The sequence below is a fragment of the Cupressus sempervirens genome, chromosome 2 (genome assembly GCF_028749045.1).
Source record: "Cupressus sempervirens isolate cs-2001-9-10 chromosome 2, ASM2874904v1, whole genome shotgun sequence".
In the NCBI taxonomy this organism is placed as follows: Eukaryota; Viridiplantae; Streptophyta; class Pinopsida; order Cupressales; family Cupressaceae; genus Cupressus; species Cupressus sempervirens.
The window spans coordinates 325592589-325619550 of NC_143119.1; the positions used below are offsets into that span (position 1 = coordinate 325592589).

Genomic DNA, 26962 nt, shown 5'->3' on the forward strand with positions numbered 1-26962 from the left:
ACCGAATCCGAAATAATTGAGTTTACAAAAGATAATTTTCGGAGACCACTGAGAATGGGAGAGATCCACCACAACAACTAGCCAAAGGTTTAGAATGAAGGAACACTCATTTATGTTAAACACGAAAAGTGGGTCCAAGTCCAACCTAATTTTGGAATGCAACTGAAATCCAGGCCTAGGGAATCGTATGTGTGTCCTCCCGTTACACATTTCAATGTCTCGATAATGTTGTTTATTTTTCCTTTGCTTTTGGGATCAGTCTCTTTTCATGTGTATATATAGCTATTTGTCCTGATAATTTGTGCAGGGCAATTTGATCTTGAGCACCTGAGTAAGGTTCTTTCAAGGGAAAACATGGGACAGGGAAGAGTTGATATGGTGGTCAGGCTCGATGGGGTTGCTCTTGTTACTATTACCAATCCGCCTGTAAATTCTCTCTCAATTCCAGGTACTCTTTTGCTTCACTCTTTTTGTTCTTAATGCTTTTAAAATAAATTTTGTGGGTATATATGATCAGAGACATGGAAACTTCCTGTTTAAGCTCTTCTTTGTTGTGGGCATTTGATCAATGGCGTGGATAAGCTTCTCGTCAGTTTGTAACCATTGTAAATAATTCATTCTGAAGAGTGGTTATGGTTTAGTGGGTGTTTGTCTGGTTGCAATCGGTCCATGTTTCAAGTCTATTCATGTTATGTAGAGTAGCCACGCAGGTATGCTGAAATTTATTTTTGTGTAGGTTTTCTGCGTCAAGTGTAAGATATAGAGTGAGCCGTATGTACAGATATTTAAACATCGAATTGTGTTTGCACTTTGGTGGAATGTTTAAGTGAAACTACGCAGTTAGAAGAACAGGGAAGAGGCATAAAATGCCTTACACAATTTAATTGCTCCTCCTAGGTTGTCGAGGAAGGGACCTAGACCATGATAATTCTATTAATTAGGTTAAATTGATGTTTTCAATTTGTATATTTATTTCTGGATTCAGCTGTGTAGTAATTTGTGTTTTTGCATCAAACAGTTCACAGCTGAATCGAGAAATAAACATACAATCTGATCTATGGAGCGTGGAAATCTAATCTCTCCGATTGATATTTTCATTTCATTTAGGGCTCCTAATGAATTTTTTGTGACGGAATGAAAGCTTAGAGTTGCCTGAGGTACCTAGATGTGCATCGGTGGTTTATGATCTTGATGATGCTTTTTTAATCACGTGTCCATACGTAACCTATGACCATGTTTCCTAGTTTAAAGTGCAGTCGCTTAAGAGCTGTGAATTAGAACACTGGATATTATCTGTTAATGGTAACCATAGTAATCCTAAGCTAACCAAAATTTACCAACATAAGAGATCTTTTAGCTTTCTTTCGTAAGTAACATGTCCATGAGATTGGTTTCGGTGTCCAGTCAGAGTAAGCGCCAGAACTTAGGTTTATCAATAGGTTTTAAAGATGGTTAACCTTGTGGTTATTTGGTGAAAATATCAGTCTTCGCCATTAGGATAAACAATTAGAGAAATCTTTAGGAGGATCAACCTCTTGATACCTTACAATGCTTGTTTCTTCCTTATACATCTTGGGCCATGTTAACGTGGTTTGGGTAAGCTTATATTGTACTTTAGCATGGACCAGGATGAAACATAGTTACCAGGAAATTCCATCAGAGGAGCATGAACTGCACATACGTTCCCTTAACCACAATTTCTGGTGACAACATTTATACATAATATGGCTGTTTCCTTATTCATTGACTTATGTACCCTAATTTGATTGGTGTGCTCAACCGTGTTCTGGAACCAGTACCCCTGTGGCTCTTGGGAAACATGGGCTCAGCTCAGTCTATTATAGTTACATCAGTTAAGGAGTTAAGGATCGCACTATTGCATTGTGGGGTTTTCAACATGGTCGATGCTCGCAATTGATTTCTTGGATAGAGCATCCCCTCCACCCTATCCCCCCACCACCTGTATATGACAAAAGGGGAATTTTTCTGGAGAGCTAGATTATCCATCACTAATCCCAATGATGAGCAATGTAAATGACCTGAGATGGTGATTCAAAAGTCCCTATACAACTTGTTCTTTAATTTCTCTCTTAAAAAGACATTTTGATTTGAGGTTTGATGTGAAGGAAACAAACTACGTTTTTTAAATTAATTAACATTATAGCTTATAATCAGTTTCCTGTGCAAATTTACAAGTTTTTCCATGCAATTGAGGATCTTGTTTCTTAGAGTTTAATGTTGGTAACTTAACTCTCTTTTCTTCTGCAATCTGAAATCTGTTATACATTTGTGCTTTCCAACTTTCAATGCTTGTGCTGGGCATCTTATTTGCATTTTATGCATTGAACTTTGTGAACTTATTTAATCTAATGAACATTTATATTTTTTCTGTGCAGTCTTGTTAGGATTGAAAGAGAAATATGAGGAGGCTATGCAAAGATCTGATGTGAAAGCAATAGTCATTATTGGTATAAGCAGAAATGATGATTTGGTGCTGTTTAATTATTTTACTCTCAATGGACTTGTGAATACTGATATGTTAATTAGAACTTTGCAATTGTGTATATGATAATAAATTGATAATGATAACAACAGTGTGTAGTTGAATGCCACTTGTTTTTTGTGATGTTTGAGCAGCTGACAGTGGAACATTACTCTTGTCTTACAGGATCAGGTGGTAAATTCTCTGGGGGTTTTGATATAGGAACACTAGGAAATGTAAAATCTGGAGGTATGAGAAATATGATTTATGTTTAGTTTTCTTTAAGTAAACTTTGAAATCCTTGTCTCTCCGATTAAACCACATGACTGCACAGGACCACTGCCCAGTGGGGAGGACATTTCAGTGGGACTTGTAACTGGATTATTGGAAGGTAAATATGACTGGATTTGCTGATTACCATGTGGTATTTTTTGTCATGTCAGGGAAAGCTGATTTAGAACTCATTAAATTTTTTATTTAAAATTTGTGCATTAATTTATTTTTCTTACAGATCAGTTGTTTCTTGCTGATATGAAATTATTTGTATGAGTGTATAGGTGCAAGGAAACCTTCTGTTGCTGCTATCCAAGGTCTTGCTCTAGGGGGTGGACTTGAGATTGCAATGGTATGCATTCGTTCTTTTTGTTGTTATTCATGTAGGATGCTTACTAGAAGGGTTGTAATCAATCTAGGCTTGTACATTGGTGAGGCTGTTTAATCTGTATTTTGTTTTTATTTGTTCAAAGGTATCACATGAAAGAGAATTTCATTGGTGATATTGTTTATTCTTGTAGGCTTGTCATGGGCGGATAGCCACACCACAAGCTCAACTTGGGTTACCTGAACTACAGCTAGGAGTTATCCCTGGTTTTGGTGGTATGTTAATCTGGATTTGGTGAACTGAAAAATTCTTATTACTGTAGAAAACTTGTTGACACAAACTTATATCGGTAAACTGGAATCCTTCATAAATGGTGCTTGTTAGGGCCATGAAGTTCTTCAATGGGATTAAACCTCCAATTTTCATCTTTTGTGCTGATTTCAGCGGCTTCCTTTAAATTGAACAATATTAATTCATGATCTCCTTCCCTCTAATCATAATGGTATTGATCACTTTGATGTAGGCACACAGCGGCTTCCACGCCTTGTTGGCCTCTCAAAAGCACTTGAGATGATACTGGTAAGATTCTTTCTCTCTTGCCTGACTTTCATATTAAATGGTTTCTCTTTGCAATATTTTTGTGGTTTCTTCATTTGATCTTTTCTTTCCTTATGTGATTTCTACATCCAATTTGTCAATGCAGTTATCGAAACCAATCAAATCTGAAGAGGCAAGTGAGTTAGGGCTTGTTGATGCTATAGTATCTCCTGCCGAACTGTTGAATACAGCTTGTCGGTGGGCATTAGACGTTGCAGACTTTAGAAGGCCTTGGGTACACAGCCTTTACCGGACTGACAAGTTAGAACCTTTGGGAGAGGCACGTGAAATCTTAAATTTTACACGAAATCAAACAAAAAAGAGAGCTGCCAATCTCAAGCACCCACTTGTTTGCATCGATGTTATTGAAGAGGGTATAACATGTGGACCGATGGCTGGTTTGCGCAAGGTAGGAATTTGTGGGTTTTAATGTGTACATATATGTTTTCTTTTTCAGTAGTCATGGTCACAGGCCTTTTGATCCTTACTCTAGAACTATGGCCAGCAAGTACTGATTGTTGGCAGGACAATCATCAATGGTGACTGGGGAAGAATGTAGATCCCAATGATTCATTGAACATTTTGCTCACAGATTTCTGTTGTTTTTATTTTGGTGTGTTGGACAGGAAGCAAGTTCTTTTCAAGAGCTTATTAAGTCGGACACTGCACAGGCATTGATTCACATCTTCTTTGCCCAACGTTCAACCTCAAAGGTGATAAGCACCATAACATTAGAAAGTGAGGTTCACAGAACTGGAGTTTTAAACGTTTCCACCTTTTTTGGAAGTGAGAATTAGGAGTTGTTTTTGCAGGTTCCTGGAGTTACAGATATAGGTTTAAAGCCAAGAAAAATAAGCAAAGTTGCTGTTGTTGGTGGGGGTTTAATGGGCTCTGGTATAGCCACAGCGCTAGTTCTGAGTGGCTATCCTGTGATCCTTAAAGAAGTAAATGAACAGTTCCTTCATGCCGGTCTTGACCGAATTAAAGGTCTGAATGTGATGTGATATTTTTCTTATTGTACTTGCATTTCCTTGGATTGATCATCCTTTCCACTCTTCTCAAAGGGTGTGCAAAGACTACCGTAACTACTGATTATCCAGCTTCTTTTTTGATAATCAAGATCTGTATTATAAGTTCAGCTGCATGGCAAATTCAGCTACTTTGTACTAGGGGTATTATATTTGTTTGTGTAATCCATTGAGGATGCAATCGACTTGCTTCTTACTTCAGCCTGATTGCTTGCAGCAAACTTACAGAGCCGTGTAAAGAAAGGCAAAATGAGCCAAGAGAAGTTTCAGAAGACATTCTCGCTAGTACAAGGAGTTCTTGGCTACGAAAGTTTTAGAGATGTGGATATGGTAATTGAAGTAAGTATAATATTCCATCGTGTTCTTGCCAGCTATTACTAAGCAACATCATCTTTATTTTTTTCATGTGGAAAAAGTTTGTTACATGAAGCTGACTGCCTCAAGTGGCTTTTATGTAGGCTGTAATTGAAAAAGTCTCCCTGAAACAACAAATATTTGTTGACCTTGAGAGAAACTGTCCAGCACATTGTGTACTAGCAACAAACACATCTACTATAGACTTAAACCTGATTGGTCAAAAGACCAATTCACAGGATCGGGTTGTTGGGGCACACTTTTTCAGGTATTACTATTTATTCCGAACTTCTCATATGTGTGAGGCCTTCTGTTATGAGATTCACCCTTTTGCTTTTCATATTCAATGTCTTTATGCATTATGTATCACTAATTGATAGTTAAAAATTATTCTGGTTTCATATTTGTGTACATTTTCTATTAACTTTTGATGGTCAATCTCTAAATGCTATCTATTGGAAAAGTCTATCCATTGAATAATTTTCGTTTAGTCCATTTAAGATGTTGACTGTTTTATGATAAATTTATGCTGCAGTCCTGCACATGTCATGCCACTTCTTGAAATAGTGCGGGCAGAAAAGACATCACCTCAAGTTATAATTGATCTCATGGATGTTGGAAAAAGGATCAAGAAAACTCCTATAGTGGTTGGAAACTGCACTGGGTTTGCTGTCAACCGCATGTTTTTTCCATACACTCAATCAGCTTTATTGTTGACCGATCTGGGCTTAGATGTATATCAAATTGATAGAGTCATTACTAAGTTTGGAATGCCTATGGGTCCATTTAGGTACTGATTAACATTGGATAACTATTTTGTTGCAAGCTTTCAAGCATTTGTCCAGGTGACCATTTATTCTAATTCATTTATAACTATCTGCAGGTTGGCTGATCTTGTTGGTTTTGAGGTTGCAGTGGCAACAGGGATGCAGTATTTAGAGCACTTTCCAGAACGTGTCTATAAGTCACTATTGATACCATTCATGATGGAAGACAAAAGAGCTGGTAAAAAACTATTAAGATGTCTACACATCTGTAATATGCATAAGCATATGTCATTGTCCCTTGGAATGACAAAGCTCTGTTTTTTTTGGTAAATAGATAGCTGGGTGGGGCTAGCTCCCATTATATTGATATCAGAAAACGGATTAAAGTTTAAATCATGTATCAACAACTAACAGACCAGGGGTAGATATCCCAAATATTTTCTGTTCTTTGTCCCTAGCTAAATATCCACGTAAACAATGTTGGATATACCCTAGGCCAGCTGACTTTACACTTGTAGACAAAAAGGATTTTTCACAATATGAGACACCAAAACACTAAGAAACCATCTATCATCATGGACCACATCAGGCTTAAGAGGGTCTCCTGTGCTTGCTTCCCTGAGTGGTGTGGCGCCTCTGGTGACCCACAGGCTTTGAACTGTCAGAGTCATTCAGGGAATGTCCACTTTCTGCTGTGAGCTTCATCCTCTCTGCATGGGCCATGCGTGCAATGGCTGGGTAATCATTCTTGCATTTTTGGTGTGCCACACCCTTTGCTATTTCCTCCCCATCCTTTCTGTCAAAACCTTGCCAATCTTCACCAGTATCTAGGAAGGATGGAAAATCAGACAGGACAATTCCCTTCCGGCACCCTAAAGTCCTCTTTCTGCTGTGAGTCCACCAGCCACTCCACCACTGGAAGTGGGAGAGTGGCCGCTGCTATCTATAGAAAGGAGAGGTGCTTGTCTATAGCCTTAAATCTGCTCATTAGCGTATCTAGTTCCATCATTGTTATGAGGGGGAATCTCCTGGTTACCACTTCAAAACTTCGCTTCGGCCCCACATAATACTATTGTGCCATAAGGATGGTATTCTGGGCATAAACATTGCCCAACACGATATCAATTTCACCTAGGTAGTTGTGCTTAACAATCTTTGGCAGAGATTTTTGGCTTTTGCCCTTGGGACACCTCTGCTTAGAGAAAAGGCCAGGAACATGGTCATGATAGCTGTGTTAACTCTGTACCTATGGTAGGTTCACAGACATTCCCATCCCAGAACCTTTCTAACAACATTAAAGATAAACAGGTGCCTGACTAAGAGCATTCGTGGTAGGTGTATGCGTGAATATGTGGCCTTTGCTAACACACACACTTCAACACAGTCATTGTATGCGGATTCATCCCAGAATGAACATTGGATTGTTCATCCGAAAATCAGCCGGCAAAGCGACCTGTTGCCTTCTATCTAAAAGGAATTGCTTGTCAGATATCCTCAGATTCGAGGTGTTTAAGCAACCGGACCCTGTAAGAACGAAAGATTTGAAAGAAAATGTGACTAATCTATATGAGAATGCAGATTAATCTAGAATGAGAAATGCATTCTAATCTAAGAACAAGTAAAGGAAACTAGATTAATCATATGCATAGCATGCTAAATGAAATTAAGCTAGAACATGAATATCTTATGAAAGTAAGGAGCTCAAATGAATGCACAATCCAGTAGCAATTCGATGCAAATTCTCATTCAACCTCTCCCAAAATGAAGAGATGAGGGTCTCTTAAATAGACTTTCCTGAAATCCATCAACGGTTGAGATCGATTTCAATCAACGGTCAAGATTAAAGGTGAAGTTCAGTCATAAAGGAAGATTCCCAAATTAAAGGGAGTTAACTGATTTAATTTGAGTAAAAAAAGGAGTTAACTGATTTAATTTGAGTAGAAAAAGGAGTTAACTGATTTAACTCATTTTTGATCAATAGTGAACTAGAAATTTCCTTTTTTGAACTGAAGAGAGATTTTGGTGAGATATTTAATTTAATAAAATTAGATATGCTCTCATAATTACTTTTTCTATTTAATTAAATAATCCTTTAATTAATTAGAGACACTTTTCTTATTTAATTAAATAACTTCATTTAATTAATTAGGAATAGCTTCTCATTTAATTAAATAATTTTGTTTAATTAATTAGAAGTAAGTACTCCATTTAATTAAATAATTTTCTTTCATTGCTTAGAAATACCTTTCCCATTTAATTAAATAATTACATTTAATTAATCAAGATAGGCGTATTTATTAAATTAAATAAATTTAATTTCATAGTACATTAGCCTTAAGATATAATTTAATTTAATTAAAGTATAAATACTTAGTAATTAAAATAAATATTAATCAATAGGTTTAATGTGACTAATATGAGTAAATACTATAGGAATTAAATAATAAGCATGATGAATGCAGATTAGGGTTTTCTGCATCTGACAATTAAGTCAAGTAGCGAGTAGTAGAATAAGAATTTGCCTAGTAAAATAGGACTTAGGATTGATCAGAAATAGCCCAGAATTGGTATCATGGCAATGAGCCAATTTTGGGGTATTACATTTTGCCCCTCTTTGAATGAATGTGTGAGCAGCACGTTCAATTCAAAGATAATCAGAAAACATGATGCGAACATGAGATTGGTTCCGAAGTTGATTACACGGAGACCAATTAATAAGCTTTTAAGGATTATCTCTAGAACAGAGCTTAATCCCAAGGAATCCAAGTAGAGCACTTAGATACCTAAGATCGATAGCATTTAAAAGACTATCTCCAGAACGAAGCGTAATCTTTAAGGATCCAGACAGAACGTCTAGATACCTGAAATTGATAGTATTTAGAAGATTATCTCCAGAACGAAGCATAATCTTCAAGGATCCAGATAGAACACCTAGATACCTGAAACTGAAAGCATTTAGAAGATTATCTCCAGAATGGAGCTTAACCTTCAAGGATTCAGATAGAACACCTAGATACCTAAGATTGATAAAAGATAACAAGGTCCAATCATGAGTTGTAGAATCATCCCCAGAACGAGGCTTGATCCTCAGGAGTCGAGGTTTAGATTGTCCCAATACCTGTCCATCGAACTCTGAGAAGAGTTGTTATAAAGTTGATCAATTGATGAAAAGATAAGATAGATGGCAAAGATGCCAGATAGAAGGGAACAAGATGCCCCGAGTGATGAGATGCCCCAAGTGATAAGGACATAAGATGGGAACTAGATGCCCTGAGCAATAAGTATTTAATGATGTAATCATCCTACCCCCTCGGGAGCGAAATTGAAAAACGACACACCAGAAATATGATTTGAAGCAGTATATCATGAGATATAGAAGAAATCTGAGATTCAACAGAATCTAGAAGAGATTAGAACGATCTAAAGAAGAGATTAGAACGATCAGAAGAATATGAAGAGATCAGAATGATCTGAAGAAATATGAAGAGATCAGAATGAGCTGAAGAAATTTGGAGAGATCAGAATGATCTGAAGAAATATGAAGAGATCAGAACGATCTGAAGAAATATAAAGAGATCAGAACGAGCTGAAGAAATTTGGAGAGATTAGAATGATCTGAAGAAATATGAAAAGATTAGAACGATCTGAAGAAATATAAAGAGATCAAAACGATCTGAAGAAATATGAAGAGATCGGAACGATCTGAAGAAATATAAAGAGATCAGAATGATCAAAAGAAATCTGGAGGTTGATTCGAAGTGATTTCGAGATCCAAAAGACTAAGTTTGAGTTGAAAAGATTCCAAGAATTGCAAAGTATCAGAAAGATTTGGATTGCACAAAAAATTTTAAAATGCATTTTGAGCCACTTAAGTGTGTCAGATTTCGAATTTGATCCCAAAAAATGGGTTAAAAGCAACCAAAGTAGCCAAGAGGGTGATTAATCAATCATTTGTGCAGTTCATGAAAGAACATGATACTTTGAAGAGATGAGCAATCCCTCATCAGAGAAGGTGAAAGTAGATTTGCAATTGAATCGCATGCTTATGCAAGTGAAGTATGCAATGCAAGACTATGTTAAATGCAACCCTAGGTCTGGTTACCGAGCCTCGATATTTAATCATCACCGGATATAGAACAAAGCTCGTAGGTCATACAATTCCCACTGACATTGCAATCATGGAAATATGAATATAACATACATTATTGGTTTGTCGGGATTAAATGTAAGCATTCGAGGCACACGAAGTCAGAATGACCAGAACATTTGTCCCTTTTAATGTAGCAAGTTAACATAAGCATCAGAACATAAACGCTAGGATGACCTGAATTTTGCTTGCATGACAGGCACACCAAACACACGGGAGATTCCTCCTATGCTAAGTATTCAGTATTCATTCTGTCCGCAATGACCCTTGCGTTCGTAACCTGAGACAGAAGTGTGCTAGATATACTCGCAGTGACCTGTATGTTCACTTAGCAGGATGAGTATCAATATTTACTGTAGCATGAAGAGTTTACTCCAACAAACAAGGAGAAGAACCAATGTCATTGACGTATCTGTATAAAAGGAGTCGAGGTACAAACGGCCATCCAATATGAGATAGAGGCTCTTATAGTGGACACCCCTCTTATAGGAATATATCAACTTATTGGAACTAAACTGTAAACAGAAAGCAAAGAAAAGATCATGCCCCCAGTCATTACTTCTCTAGTCGAAGATGACATCATCAAGTTGCTCGAGGAGATATGATAAAGCAAAAACAAAGCAAACAAAAGAAAAGCTCAGCATATCCAAACAAGTATATCATTTTTTTTGAGTTCAATGTTTTCGAGATTGATGTCAAGTGTCAATGTCCAGAACAAGTTTGAAAGAAATCTCATCAGTAGGGGTGACGACAGTAGGCAGACGCAGTCAGAATGACTGGTGACTGAGGTCAAAGAGAAATCTTCACGATGAAGAACCTAAGACGGACTGAGCGACAGTAGACAGACACAGCTAGGACAACTGGTGACTGACGCAAGAGAGATCTTTCATAAAGGAATCTAGAGACATGACCTTAGCAACAATAGGCAGATACAGCTGAAACAACTGGTGACTGTTGCGAAGGAGATTCTATGAGGAGAATCTTGAAAAGAGAGTGACATTTGCGATAGTAGGCAGACGCAGTGAGGACCACTGGTGACTATCGTGAAAGAGATTCTATGAGAAGAATCTCAAAAAGAGTGACACTAGCAATAGTAGGCAGACGCAGTGAGAACCACTGGTGACTGTCGCGAAGGAGATTCTATGAGGAGAATCTCAAAAAGAGTGACACTAGCGACAGTAGGCAGACACAGTGAGAACCACTGGTGACTGTCGCAAGAGAGATCTTCCATAAAGGAATCTGGAGACATAACCCGAGCAACAGTAGGCAGACACAGCTGAAACAACTGGTGACCGTTGCAAAAGAGATTCTATGAGGAGAATTTCGAAAAAGAGAGGCACTAGCGACAGTAGGCAGATGCAGTGAGGACCACTAGTGACTGTCGCGAAGGAGATTCTATGAGGAGAATCTCAAAAATAGTGACACTAGCGACAGTAGGCAGACGTAGTGAGAACCACTGGTGACTGTCGCGAAGGAGATTCTATGAGGAGAATCTCGAAAAGAGTGACACTAAGGGGGGATGCCCTCGAGCTATGACAAGACTCAATTCATGGATACATGAGCAGAAAGCCTGAAAGCAGGAAAGCGAAAGCGACTATACAGAATAGCCTGAAGGTACATCGCAAGATGAGGCATTGGGAACAAGAGGCGCCTGTTGACTAGGTTTTCACCTTCTCGGCAAGATTCTCTTTTGTTTTTTTGCTACCATGATGCCTGTTTCCAGGTTTTAACCAATGGCACTTTTTTTTGTTTTTTTCAATTTTTTTGTATTTTCTCTTTTTGATTTTTGAGATTTTCAATTTTTTTTTTGTTGGTGTTACCAAGCGCCTATTGCTAGTTTTTCACCAGGGTAACAATTTTTTCAAGACTTTTTCCAATTTTTAGGATTTTTCAAATTTTTAGAACTTTTTCAGAGATTACTAGCTCTCAAGAAGGATCACCTTGATTTTGTTCCAGTGTTTAGCAAGGTGTAGGATGAGATGTAGTAGCAAGCGAGTGGATAAGCAGAGATAGAAAGGCAAGGAGTATGAAGCAATGAATGTTACCCTCAAGGAAAGTCTTCACAAGATTACCCAAGCTAGGGAAAAGGATATAACAATATGAGCTCATGGTGTAATGAAGGGTGTCACGTAAGTAATCCAAGAAAATGACCATGTCAAGAGATTGCTAAGAACTGAGTTTTCTTCTTTCTTTCGTTGATCAAGACCAAAGGGTTAACTGAATAGGATAGCAAAGTTTGTTATGGAGGTTATGAGTGAGTGACTTGAGACGAGGACATCTGAAGGATAAGCAAGATTATCATAGGATTTCATGGATGGAAGAATTACGCATGATGCCTGTTTACCAGGTTTTCATCATGGTACTTATCCAAGGTGCCACAAGAAGTGGTTTTCATCATAGGATGGATTTATTTTTCTTTACTTTTGCTACCAAGGCGCCTGTTTCCAAGTTTTCACCAAGGCACTTTTTTCTTTTTTTCTTCTTTTTGGATTTTTAGAGTTTTTGGAAAGAATTCAAGCGTTTCTCAAGTTATATAGCATGCCTATAAGAAAGATAAGTTATGATAAGCCAAGGCCATAGCAAGGTACACTCAAAGATGCTGATAAGGCAATGGAAGGGAAATGATAGAAAAATGAGAGGTAGATGGACGATAAGGTTGTTGGTTTTGAAAGACTAAAACAAGCAAGGATGTAAAGTAGGCATAAAATTTAGACAATCTCATGAGGGTGGATGAGATATTAGGCAAGATCAACATTGACACACACCTTGAAGGGTAGTGGAATGATGGAGGAAATATGGATGAAATAGATTGAGGCTTAGATATATGAGGTAGCGAAGCCATTTTGGAGAGGGGTGGAGTAGAAGGTTTTGAAACCTTTTTAGGAAGATGCTGGAAGGAGATGGAGTGGAAACCTTTGGAAGCTTGAATGTCAACTTTGATTTGTTTTCAATATTCAAGTCCTTTAAAAGGGACTTGGGAATCCATATAGCTTTTGATTTTTCATTAGATGCTTTGGAATGCATTTCTTCAATAACAGATTTAAGAACCCATACTTTCTTTGGTTGAGCTCTTTGAATAGTGGACCTTTGTGGTCTCTTTTGTGTATTTTCCTTCTTAACATTCACATGTCTATTAGAGGAGATAGTGTGAACTTTTGAGGATGGATTCATGCACTTGTGTTTGAGTTGAGCATCCAAATTGCTTTCAAAGGACTTGGGATTTATGGATGAATGAGGCCAATATGACTGGTTTAGATGGAAAGGTGGATGTTAAGAGTTCAAGTATGTGTATCTTTGTTGATCTTGTGGTAAGGTAGGAGGAATGTGTAATGAGCTAGTAGTGGCAATAGGAGATAGAGGAACATAAGGTCCCAATATGGATGAAAGACTTGAAGGTTTTAGCTTAGATGGGTAGGGACAAAGGATAGATTTAGAAGATGTGAATGAACCATGAGTATGGATATCAGCATCTTTAGAGTGAGCATTATGACCAAAGCCATCAATAGATTTATGAGTAATTGTTATAGGAGCAATACCTTTGATAGGAGTATTTAAAGCTTGAGCATAGTTTGGAAGTGAATGCAGCGAGGTAGAATAAGAGAGCGAGGGAACACTTTTCTCTTCAAAAGGAATTTTAGGTACTATAGGAAAAGTATCCTTCTCTAGGTCTTTTGTAATCTCCTTAAGGATGGTGGAAGGAATATCTTGATCTTGTTTAGTAGAGGTGCATGACATGGGAGATGGAGGACTATGTGGCTCTTGGGATGGAGGCACGAGATCTTGGAAGACTTGAAAGGGGATGAAGGAATCTTGGTCTTGATCAACACTTGTTTCTTCATCATTTAAGTGGTCCTCTTGACATGAAACCAAATCGAAGGATGAGGGAGTATCTGAACTTGTATTCGAATATATTTCTAGAGTCTCCATAACAGGCTCTTGAAGGGACAATGGAGGAATAGTTGGATTGGGGATAATAGGAGGAGCAACACATGGAGGTTTTGGATCTTTGCCTTGTGTAGTATGTGAGAGGTTTGCAACCAAGTCAAGATTAGCTTGAGTTTCCTTTAAAGGTAGTCCTTGAGGGTACACATAGTCAATTGGGGGAGTAGTGAGTTCTTTTGGTGAATATGGGTTGGAAAGATTGGACAATTTAGAAGGTGGATGTATGTTGGAGGAAGTAGAAGTTGTGTTTGAACCATTACTAGACATGGTTTCATGAGGTTGATCCTTCTTGAGAGTAGAATCTTTAGGAGTTGAGAGCTTAGATTTTTGAATTATACCATTGTCAAAGAGATCTTGGATCTTGTTTTTCAGCTCCTTAAAATGGGAAGTTTTATGTAAATTATGTCTATGATAGGCACAATAGTTACTCATAAAGGAAACTCCCGCCAAAGTGACCTTAGGTAAAATAATGAGTTTCTTTTGAAGAAGTTCTTCCAAGGTTAATTCATAAGATTTTCCCAAAGGTGTGAAATCACGCTTTGGTTTAGATTCCCAAGGTTTTTCTTCAAAGATATTTCTAGATTTCTTGGGTGTTTCTGAAGTGTTCTTAGATATCTTGGATTCAAGATCACAAAAAATTGATTTTTGGTTATCATAGGAGGAAGGGAAAATTTCTCTCAAGGAGAATTTGTTCGATGATGTGTTTTCCTCTTCTTTTAGTCTGTGAAGTTGAGCGCTCATTGATTGGATTTGTTGCTTCATGTTTGCAATAAGAATCCCTTCTTCCTCACTAGGAATATTGGATTTAGCACATTTGTTGTTAGCCATTTTGATGTACTATGTTTCAAGTAGTGACAGCGAAGTTTTAGAACATAAGTCAAGTTGCCACAGTCATAGATAATGACAAAAAGCAAAAGCTTAGACAAGGACCACACTAGAACGTAGTCTTAGAAAAGCAAGATAAGAGTGCTACTAAAGTATGAATAGTCTGATTTGAAGGCTAGAACAACCAAAGATTATGACTATCATGACACAGAGTACAACAAGCACTAAAGGACAAGAGCAAGATAACTGAGAGACAAGACTAGTTAAAGTATGGATCGCAAGTCATTAGCTAAGCAGGATGCCACTGTTTGAGGAATGTTTGCAGATAGAAAGTGACAAACGGACACAGAAAAGGGCAGCGTGCAGATCGTAGATAGATAAATTAGACCAAAAGTGGAAATGCTGATACAAAGTCTCGCACGAAAAACCTTTATGGGTCGCGCAAAGAAGTTTTACAGGCCACACGAATAAGTTTTACAGGCCGCGCAAATAAGTTTTCTGTCTCGCGCGAAAGTCAGTGATAGTAGTTTAATTTTGCGCAAAAAAGTTCACAGGGTCACGCGAAGACTCATGACAGCAATTTAATTTCGCTTGAGAACAGAATGATTTCGCACGAGGACCAAATGATTTCGTGCGAGACTGAAAAAGTTTTTGCACGAGAAGGCAGACTAGTTTTAGAACAGCGACTGATTTTGGCAAGATTTCTGGACTTTTCAGACAGATTGGGCAGAATTTTGAGACAAGTTCAATTTAACAGACAACAAATTTGATCATTTTAGTAAGCAGATAAGCAGGCATGTAGAACAGCAAGCAGGTGATATCAAACATGTCTGAAAACAATGAGCAAGGGGAAAAGCAACCTTGCGCATGAACAATCAAGTGACTTAGTTTGTGCTAATCCTTAGGAGAGCTATTTGTGTATGTTTTCAAAAGGTTTTGCAATCACGCATACATCCCTAGAAAATAAAAGTTGGCCTCTCTAAGGTTTTTAGTAATGTTTTGATTCTGCAACTTTTATGACTCACAGGGGTGACCTCCAATCCCGGCGCATTGAGGTTTTAACACAGTCCGAGAACTTAATCTTCAAGAGTTGCTGGGGAGATCTGACAACCCACAATGAACCACACCCGTGGAGATTTCTTCCACAAGGACATTTATATAGCGGTTGTCACTACCACGTCAAAAATGGCTATTACCGCTCGAGGTTCCGTCAACGCAGTTTTCCCCGTAGAGGGATTTTTCGCTACGGTTAACCCTCTCTAAAGGTGACCAACTCACAATAGTATACCACAAGGGGACTTAGCTGCCAGATTCAAGGTTTTGACACCTTTTCACCTTTAGCCCAATCAAAGCAGACAAATTAATCTGACACGCTAAACCAAGATTATCTCTTAAAGATCTATGATATCATCTCCCAGTGATCTATCAACCTCTTCGGAGAAAGGATGCCTTAATTAACAAGTTGAAGATTCATCTATCTGCGAGATGCTCGAAGTATCCTCCCCACCTACAAGGAATCCGTCTTAGAGTGGAGTTTCAGTAGGAACCCACTCCCTCAAGATCCACGAATAGTGTTCATGGGGGCTTAATTACTATGTGTGTACAGATGTTAATTTTCGAAAGTAAATCTATCCAAAAGCAATCAAAGAGCACAAGGTGGTACACTTAACACTTTAACTAATGCGAGGTGAGTCCAAAGATGTGGAACATTTAACCCCTCACACAAGCCAAAACGAGTCCACAACTCAGAAACTAGTGAGTTCTAGAAAGCACAAAAGGGTTGCCTTGTGGAGCATTTAATGCTTATTTCCTGTAGACCCCTCCCCTTTAACGTGGTGCTGATCTTGCAACCACAAGGTGGAACGAGGGGCCGGCGGATTAGCGAGTCCAATAACCCAAGATAGCTAATTAGATCTATCACTAGTAACTAAGCCTGCTAAATGAATACTAACGAAGATCACAACCTAGTATCAAATTATGCATGTGTTGTAAAATGAGAACATGGAAGGAAATACACACAAGCTTGACACAAGAGATGTTCATTTTAGCTCCAAATGAAGTGTTATCAGTCAAAGAGAATTACCTGGTAATCCTCGCAACGCGCTTAGTAGATGTTTTACCCGTTTTTAGCAACTTTATCACACTTTTCCAATTGTCCCGCAAACCGTTGTTATGCTGCAAAAAAAATCAGGAAAAGGGAAATAAAGATGCTTAAGAGAAAACATGTTAGCGAAAATTGAAGCTTAACTATGGGAAAATAAAATTTAACTTTTTTTGTTCATTTTTATACTCATAAAAAAGCTTAGAAAATGCTAAAACCTATGAAAACATCAAAAGTCAAAATTTGTTTTATACTCTTTTTTTTTTAATTTATTTTTTTTATTTTTAAATTTCTAAAAACAATGATTAAGCAAGAAATCCAGAGAAACAGAAACAGAAACAGATCAGATAAGCTAAAGATCGAAAATGCTCAAAAACCAAGCTACTGTTACAAGATCTCACGTGAATATGTGGCCTCTGCTAACACACACTTCAACACGGTCATTGTATGCTGATTCATCCCAGAATGAACATTGGATTGTTCATCCGAAAATCAGCCGGCAAAGCGACCTGTTGCCTTCTATCTAAAGGGAATTGCTTGTCAGGTATCCTCAGATTCGAGGTGTTTAAGCAACTAGACCTTGTAAGAACGAAGGATTTGAAAGAAAATGCGACTAATCTATATGAGAATGCAGATTAATCTAGAATGAGGAATGCATTCTAATCTAAGGACAAGTAAAGGAAACTAGATTAATCATATGCATAGTATGCTAAATGAAATTAAGGTAGAAAATGAATATCTTATGAAAGTAAGGAGCTCAAATGAATCCACAATCCAACAGCAATTCGATGCAAATTCTCATTCAACCTCTCCCAAAATGAAGAGATGAGGGTCTCTTAAATAGACTTTCCTGGAATTCATCAACGGTTGAGATCGATTTCAATCAACGGTCAAGATTAAAGGTGAAGTTCAGTCATAAAGGAAGATTCCCAAATTAAAGGGAGTTAACTAATTTAATTTGAGTAAAAAAAGGAGTTAACTGATTTAATTTGAGTAGAAAAAGGAGTTAACCGATTTAACTCATTTTTGATCAATAATGAACTGGAAATTTCTTTTTTTGAACTGAAGAGAGATTTTGGTGAGATATTTAATTTAATAAAATGAGATATGCTCTCATAATTACGTTTTCTATTTAATTAAATAATCTTTTAATTAATTAGAGACACTTTTCTTATTTAATTAAATAACTTCATTTAATTAATTAGGAATGACTTCCCATTTAATTAAATAACTTTGTTTAATTAATTAGAAGTAAGTACTCTATTTAATTAAATAATTTTCTTTAATTGGTTAAAAATACCTTTCCCATTTAATTAAATAATTACATTTAATTAATCAAGATAGGCGTATTTATTAAATTAAATAAATTTAATTCCATAGTACATTAGCCTTAAGATATAATTTAATTTAATTAAAGTATAAATACTTAGTAATTAAATTAAATATTAATCAATAGGTTTAATGTGACTAATATGAGTAAATACTATAGGAATCAAATAATAAGCATGATGAATGCAGATTAGGGTTTTCTGCATCTGACAATTAAGTCAAGTAGCGAGTAGTAGAATAAGAATTTGCCTAGTAAAATAGGATTTAGGATTGATCAGAAATTGCCCAGAATTGGTATCATGGCAATGAGCCAATTTTGGGGTATTACAGTAGGCATTTGACTGTCACCTCAACTAAAAAAGCTACCGTACTCCTTGTGGATTCCAAGCAAATAGGATTGTACATATTCACAAGGTGTTTCTCTCCAGCTGCCAACCTTGTGACTCACCATTCCAAAGACCTCTTAAATAGGAGTGTTCAAAATCTGTCATAACTGCTCCAAATCTTTCCCAAATCCTACCACACATACCTTCCATTAATGATTTGGACTGTCAAGCAAGTGTCCATATGTTGTTATAATTGCTTTGCATGCAGTGAATCTTCTCATGATTGTCCGAATGATGCCACCTTGCATAGATCACTCTATCCTCAAGGCTTTTACCCACCCATGGTACAATCATTACCTGTTACGAACGACACCACTTGGTGTTATGTACTGGACCATCCAAGTGCCGTCATTCTTTCAAAGAGGCATAAATTTTCATCAATAAGCATCCTTCTGTTGATGTCTTGAGTTCCCCAAGCCTTGGAAATGGAGATCATATCACATGGTATATGCTCACCATCCAATATCACATTTTCTCATGTACATCACAGATTTAAGAGGCTAGGGTGATCCTCACCAGTTCATCGTATTCATAATGACATTCCAAATAACAGGTACTGCAAGCGTCCTTCACCTTGTGAAATGATATCAAGGCCACTATTTGAGATATGTAGATCTAATATGTTCAATGCAGCTGAGTACCTCACATTAACAGCTTAAGTCTCAGCTTTGATCATACTCACAGATGTTGTACGTGGTAAAACTGCACACCATCGTGTTGCCTTCTCAGTAGATGAGTAGTTTTGAAGTCTTTCATTTCGTTGATGAGATCCTTGATCTGCTTGATCCACTAGTTAAGCTTCCAATCAGGAGTGAATCCCTGCCTGATTCCATTCGTGGTGATCATGGAATCCCCCTCCAAATGAATTTTCTTGGCCCCCAATTGTAGACCCATTTTAAAACCTGTTGTTGCAGCCCTGAATTCTGCATTGCTGTTCATACCCAGCTCAATGTATTCTATGTGATCTGCAATAACAATTTTGACATCATTCCGAATGACAATCCCTATGCCGCTTGGACTGGGGTTGCCTTAAGTTGCCCCGTCAAAGTTCATCTTGACCCATCCTGCTTTTGGTGCAGTCCAAAATATGTTCAGTCTTCAGACAATATATTTGTCGATGACATCAGATATACTAGCCAAAGTGGAAGCTGTAAGTTCTATGAGAACTTCCGTTATCATTCCATAAAGTTCAGTTCCTATGAATTCTTTCTTTCTTTAATGTTGACTAATTCTATCACAAATGCTTCCATTTTAACAACCAGCCATTCTCTGGGCATGGATTCTTCCCTGAATTCCCTCATGTTTTGCTCCTTCCACAACTCCCACAGAGTAACAGAGGGAGAGACTTGCCAAATGCTATCTAAAACACAATTTCTAAAATGTGTGGGCTTCATATAGAACCAATTTTTTAAGGGTTCTGATTTCGGTGTTTACCATTTAAGCTTTTGCAGGAAATGGTTCCAACAGAACAAAACATAGGGACATCTTAGTAATAGGTGGTTTGCATCTTCATCTTACTGTTTACATTATGGGCACCGACTGGACCTATGAGTCTAATTTTGTTAAGCCTGTGTTGTGTCAAGATGCGTTCTTGAATGACGAGCCACGCAAAGGTTCCAACTCTCGGGGAGGAGTTCTTTCCCAAGAGCAGGGCTTTTGCCAAAGTGGATCTATCATGGTCACTTTCTGAGCTTTATATCCCAGTGTAAGTTTGTATTCACCATCTCTTGAGGCCCCCCATCTTATTTCATTACCCTGTCCAGTCCGAACAATGCCTTTGGAGTATCTCTGATAATTTATTTTTCTGCGCTTCTGGGACCTGAAGATGCTTGAAGGTTTTCCTTTCCCATACACATTTTTCCATCAACCCAACCGTCCTAGTTTTTTTTTCCTCTAGTTTGATCCAAATCCCCAAATGTGTGGAGAGCCGGGTGGCCTTCCCATGGGTCTTCTTAGAAAAGAGCCCACCTCCCATCATTGACTTCCCATGTGATGTATCTAGTGATTATCTTCTTACATTCCAGTATATTGTTCCAAATGGTAGAGCCTTTGGGGGAATACAGTGTAGTCAAGATTCTGATGATGTTGTTGGCAATGGGCCAGTGTCCCTCGCAGGGTTTGCAACATGACTTCCACCTATTATGGTTCCATAAGCATTGAAAGGTTGATCTTTTGGTGCAACGGCAACCCTGACCATTCTAACAAAAGGTATCAGAGCTTTGTCACAGGTTTGAATCCACAGGCTGCAATGAGTGATGTTGGGAGGGGGATTGTTGGTAGTGGGCCAGCATCCCTCATGGGGGTCACAACATGGCTTAACCACTGCTTGTGGTTCTATAAGGCTATTGACTGTATCATTAAAAGGTTGATTTTTTGGTGCAGAGCCAATCCTGACCATTCTAACTGACGTCTTCCACAATCAATATTTCTGGAGAAAGACCACTCCACTCATCCAAAATAATTTCATTTAGGATCAGTTTAGTTATATTTGAAATGGCTTTTGTTACTACTTCGTAGATGGTATTGCACAAAGCGATAGGTCTGTAGTCAGCTCTGGGCTGTGTAGCCTTTTTTTTGGTATGAGTTCCAAATAGGTGTGGTTAAGTGTCCAACATTACCTTTTTTCTTGTAGATTCCTCCACTGCTTTATGCAGGTCTGATCTGATAACATCCCAGTAGGTTTGATAGAATCTGGCTGGGAATCCATCCGGGCCCGGTGCCTTATCTGCTTCAAGCTACAAGACAACTTTCCTAGTTTCCTCTAGACTAACGACTTTGTAGAGTTTCACATTGTCTTCCACATTGATGAGTGTGGGAATATGGCTAAGGAATCTTCCATATCTTGTACATTATCCGCCAATTCTCTGTTAAAGATTTCCTGAAAATAATCTATGGCTGTTTGATTAACCTCCTCAGCCGCAGAGGCACAGGTAGTATCTGACTTCACAATTTTGCTAATCTGATTTCTCCTATTTTCCATTGTTGATGTTTGAAAGTATTTGGTGTTTTTATACTTCCTTGTAGCCAATTCTCCCTAGGCTTTTGCTTCCAGAAGATCTCTTCCCTATTCAGAATTTCAGTCAGTTCGGCTTTGAGCTTTTGCTCCTCAAATTTCTCACTTCCCATACCTATTTCAGTTACTTTTTTATTTAGGCTGCTCAGCTCTCTTCCACCTTGCTCTTCTCCTTGAAGATGTCTTTGGAATTGTTTTGGCTCCAATCCTTGAGACACTTCTTAACTGTGTTAATTTTAGTCTGAACTGTAGCAGTTTTGGCTTGTCCCTACGCTTGACTTCAAGTCCACCATTTTTTGATAAGATGATACAGAGATTCATCTCTCAGCTACATGTTCTCAAATGGAAAGAGAGATCCCCCTTTGGGTATCTCTTTGATGAATATTAGTTGGACTGGGTAGTGATCTCATCCAGTGTGGGAGTTTTAAGGATTCAATTAACAGTGTCGATTTACATTCCACTCACCTGCAATGAAAAAATGGTCCAGTTTTTCCACTACACGTCAAGCCTTTTCTTCGATTAGTCCAAGTGAATCTACCATTTTTAGACGCAATCTCCCTCAAGTTGCAACTGTGTACCCCTTCTTGGAAATCCTGTTACATCCTAGTAGTTGTTTGCATACCCCCCCTTCTTTTCAGAATTGTTCAATGTGGCATTAAAATCACCAACTAGAATTGTAGGAATGTTTGGATTCTGACTCAGGCAATCCTTGATTTTTCTCCAGAGGATTCTTTTATCAAGCATGTCTATGGGCCATACGCATTAACCAGCTGAGATTCCAAGTTCTTGCTCTATCTACATCTAACTACCATCTAGAATTGGTTCTTCCTGTGAGGAGAGCAGGAAACTGCCAGCAGATTCCTTATTATTCCAACCCCACCTGATGCACCAATTGCTTCCACAAAGAGGCCCTCTCACTTCTTCCAAGCTTTTCATATGCTTGATACCTTCCTCCATATCCCACTTGGTTTCTTACAACATAATTATGTCTGCTCCACACTGATCAATATGATGCTTGATTGAGCGCCACTTATTCCAGGTAAGAATACTCATTGCTCCTCAGGAAGGACATTCTGCTTCCTGTTATTGAGTTTTCTTTGGCCTTTGGCACTGGCAGCCATTACCAGTTTATGAGCATTTGACATTCGGCACCTCCTTTTTGGGGCAGCTACAAGAGGTTTCTTTTGCTCTGAAGGGATTTGCTCGATGCCTGGTTCCATTGTGGGGATCATCTGATCATTGTCTGAATCACCTTCGTCCTGTGATTCGATTTCTCCCGCATCCTCAATTTCAGTCGCCCAACCATCCTTTGATCCGTCCAGCTGGCTATCATCATCATTCTCCAAGCTGCCTTCCACAGTTTTGTGCTTAATGATCATTTGTTGCTCAGGGTCTTAAGGAATATCCTCAGTGTGCACTTTCACATCCTGATTCGGAGCCTCCAGGGGATCGGAAACAGTCATTTGTGGTGTTCCATCTTCCACCTCTACGGTAGTGAATGCTGTGTTTGTTGAATTTTCTCCACTCTTGTTATTCAGTTCAACCTCTGTGATTACCTCTTGGTTCTGGTTGTTGCTATTATTGTCCTCCTCCTCCATTCCTTGTTTAGATTGGGGGGTATGCACAACCTTCATGAGCACTCTTTGTTTCCATTTTGCCCAGTCCGTCTGTGCCTCAATCTCCCAAGGTAGCTGGTCAAAAGGCATAATCTTAACATAGATTCTGGCATAGTTCCCATATGGCTTATCTATTATAATTGCATCAGATTCTTGAAAATCCCCCACTACTTTTGCAATATCTTTCAGTAGTTCCTTGTCCCAATATTCAGCTGGCAGTTCATACAACCTCATCCATGCAGATTTCTTGCTGACTTCGAATTTTCACAGATTGAAGGTTTGCACTTTGCTCCCACTTATCCATCAATAATGTAAACCCCTTGATTATCTGACTGCCCTGCTGGATAATTTTATCCCTCTCATGTGCTGTATGTAGGGTTACCATAAAATAATTCTTTGGTAACTTGTGCAATTTAAATTTAAACCCCCATTTGATTTGGAGCCAAATGAGCAAAGTATTTGAGCTCATCAACCCCCCAGTACATTTCATGATTAAATTAATAAATTGGTTTGTGTGATTGATTGCATGATACACTCTTGCGTAAGTTTGATAGGTATACATGAGTTTTCACTTGACTTACCCAGAATATCCATTGTTGACAACTGTTTCTCAGTATCTGGAGCTTTAGCCTTCCAAACATTGCTGGTTTGAGTGCCTTGATTGCTAGGGCTTTTTCCCCGCCAATTCTCCAACGTGTCTGCATTTTGCCTGTACTGCCCATACCATTGGAATTTCTGTCTTGAATGTTTGGATCTGCCCTGGTAATAATTATTGGTTTTCCTTCTGTGATGGTATCAATGCAATGTAGGACCTTTCCTGAATTGCAGATGCCACCTCTGGACTGGTATATGTTTTTCTTGGCGCAGCCCCCAGGATTTGTTGACCTATCTTTTGTTTTCAAATACCCACTGTGTTCTAACACCGAAATGTGGGTTTTGCCAGTTGTCATGCTTTACAACCATTGTCAATTCGATCCCTGAACACATTCATTGGTACTTCCTGCTCGATCCCATCTCTCCATTTTTCCCATCGTTCATCCCAGGGTGTGTTATCTTCTCTACCTCTTTGCAATTTGCCATTCCCAAGATATGCTGTTCTGGGTGCCCCCTTGCCTGTCCTTTGGTGGTTCCCCAAGCATTTGGGCTTAGCTCTTCTGCTCTTCTCCTCGGTGCACCATTTTTTCAAGGGCTTCAGCTCAATGACAAAGCTCTGTCAATCAAAGGCAAAGTTACATATTATAAAACCCTCGAAGACTAATGCCACACAATAATCATGGGAATTAACTTCTGTGAACTCCAAAAACAATGAGACTGTTGTTGCAAAGTCTCAATTGTTGAGTAACTAGGTCTTACGAAAGCTTAGAACAGAAAACCTTTTCAGAGTCAGGTTTTTTATAAAGGTGTTGCTGTATATTCAAAATCTTACAACTTTTGCTGATGACATATTTTTGAATAATGGTAGTTGAAAAAAATTCCTTATTTTCTTTTTCAGGAGAGAGGACACGTAAAGGCTTCTATATGTATGATGATCGACGAAAAGCCCAACCAGACCCTGAAATCAGGACGTATATTGAGAAGTCAAGGAAAATGGCTGGCTTAATAACTGATGGCAAGGTATTATTATTTCCACTGTAATGCACTTTGTATTTTGTTTTCTTCATTACATATAGGAATTAATTAACAGTGTACATGTTTTTCTCTTCCTGTGTGTACAGGCCCTCTCTTTGACAGATAAGGATATTATTGAAATGGTTTTCTTTCCCGTTGTCAATGAAGCTTGTCGTGTTCTAGATGAGGGAATAGCAGTCCAAGCCTCGGATCTTGATATTGCATCTGTCATGGGCATGGGATTTCCACCCTACAGGTATTTCAGGAGCCCCTGTATTCCTCCATTAGTTTTCTTATATAGTACGGACATTATGTTATTTTCCTTACATGGGCTGTAAAAGTAGACAAATTTTTAATATACTTAAAAAGTTGTGCATTCCTCCAATTGCACTTTTAGTGATTACTGATTTACTCATCTTTCTAAGAAAAAGAGTTCAATGTTTTCATTATTGCAAGTATTAAAATTGTGTTTGCTACAGGGGTGGTCTTATTTTCTGGGCGGATTCTATTGGAGCTGACTATATTTGTAAAAAACTAAAGATGTGGTCTGAGTCATATGGTGGTTTCTTTAAACCTTGTGCCTATTTGGAAGAAAGAGCTGCAAACACTGCCAAGCTGGTGAGAAGCGTATCTTATTTTTTCTTTTTCCCTTTCCCTTGACCTGTGCGTAGTTTGAAAACTTCTTTCACAATATTTTGTCTCATTGGTGCAAACTGAATGCAGAGTTCCCTGGGGAAGAGTGTGAAGTCCCGATTATAAGGGATGGACAACAAAATGCTGATCATGTTATGATTGCTTGATGAAGATCGTTTATAAGAGCAATATCTAGTTTCAGCAGCTTTCCTTGTCTTCATACCACATTTATTATCAAGCAATGCACATGGCTTATGGAGTTTTCTTGGGCTACTTGGGATAGGGGATGGATACTTTTTTTGCAACAGAGCTTTTGCAATAATTATGATTTTCATACAAATCTTTCTGTTTGATACATGGTTAAGCATGACCTGGTGTAGAGTAATTCTGGAAATAATTGTTTTAATTGCATATCAATTTAAGGCTTATAAGAGGGAGACTGGAGAGGTTGCCAATCGTTCTTCTAATAAATTCTATTTGGTTTTTTGACACCTTGTTTGTTTTTTTGTCAAGACTGACTTATATTGCAAAATGGATTGCTGTAACTGAAAGGTTTCCACTACGTGTAAACCTCTTGGCATTGGCCAGTTCCAAAACTGACACGAACGCACCTATTGGAACTTTGCCATTTCTGTTACTGTGTACAGACAGTCAACACCCTCGCCTAAAATTGCCATTTGATTTTGTACTATATCGAGAAGACCCTAGTGAGCGTCATAAGACGGCATAAGATTTTTAACTTAAAATAGAGCTATATCCTTCTAGCCTTCTGAATTCTGTCGTGGCATGTGTTGATTACTTAAGCTAGTGACATGATTCAGCAAAACCTTGATCTACTTGGACTTGTCTAAAAATGTCTGCAGACTACTGTAATCAATGTAAAGTTGCGGCTACAATAACAGCAAAACTAATGCCTGCCTCTGATCATAGAAAGTGAATCTATATTATTATAAAAAATTGTTTGACATCAATATTAAAGTATTGCGTCTAATTTCTGCAGTGTACAGACATACAGTTTTAGAAAGATAGACGTCAGTACCAATGGCACCCCAGCCTTTGTTTAATTGTCACATAGATAGCGAACAGTTTTCCAGTCTTGAGGTAGTTGGATACACGACTATCGTGATCAACTATTGCGAGTCTTTGCTGGTTACCTGATATGCGTGCCCATTTACTGATTTTTGAAAAGATTAGAAAGGCGTTCTTTGGTTTTGTTACAGAAGTCTGCTCCATACGACAATGCCCAACTACGCTTCTGCTTGTACTATTGTTTTTATATGGGCAAAGAGAAGTAGTTTGGAATGGAATTAATTATATTATTCTCCATGTGTTAAGAAAACAAGTTTTGGGGTCTCTTGGAAAACAGCAAGGATTGATAGCTAAAGTAGAAGAAAAAGCACTGCACATAGGGTTTTTTAGAATATGAATAATATGGAAACTTAATCATATAAAGGTGTAACTTGAAACAAAAAAGTTTTGTGGACCCGATAAACATTCAAGAGTGAAGAGAATATATACCTTAAATAAAATGTT

General features: G+C 38.1%; 1 protein-coding gene across 2 annotated transcripts; it reads left to right on the plus strand.

The window, feature by feature from the left end:
* LOC149572419 (peroxisomal fatty acid beta-oxidation multifunctional protein MFP2-like) lies at positions 1-25920 on the plus strand. 2 transcript variants are annotated; one of them, XM_089813590.1, is made up of 19 exons: positions 1-189; positions 308-448; positions 2397-2468; positions 2669-2731; positions 2817-2873; positions 3040-3107; positions 3277-3358; positions 3607-3662; positions 3787-4089; positions 4307-4393; positions 4493-4667; positions 4926-5047; positions 5167-5330; positions 5598-5852; positions 5946-6067; positions 24681-24802; positions 24904-25052; positions 25276-25414; positions 25520-25920. In XM_089813590.1, the coding sequence occupies exons 2-19, from the start codon at positions 355-357 to the stop codon at positions 25553-25555; spliced, it is 2166 nt and encodes a 721-aa protein (XP_089669716.1). In that variant the 5' UTR covers positions 1-189; positions 308-354; the 3' UTR covers positions 25556-25920. The 2 variants fall into 2 exon arrangements, with proteins under 2 accessions (XP_089669716.1, XP_089669715.1); XM_089813589.1 differs by having other exon boundaries at positions 1-185.
* Positions 25921-26962: the final 1042 nt, after the last annotated feature.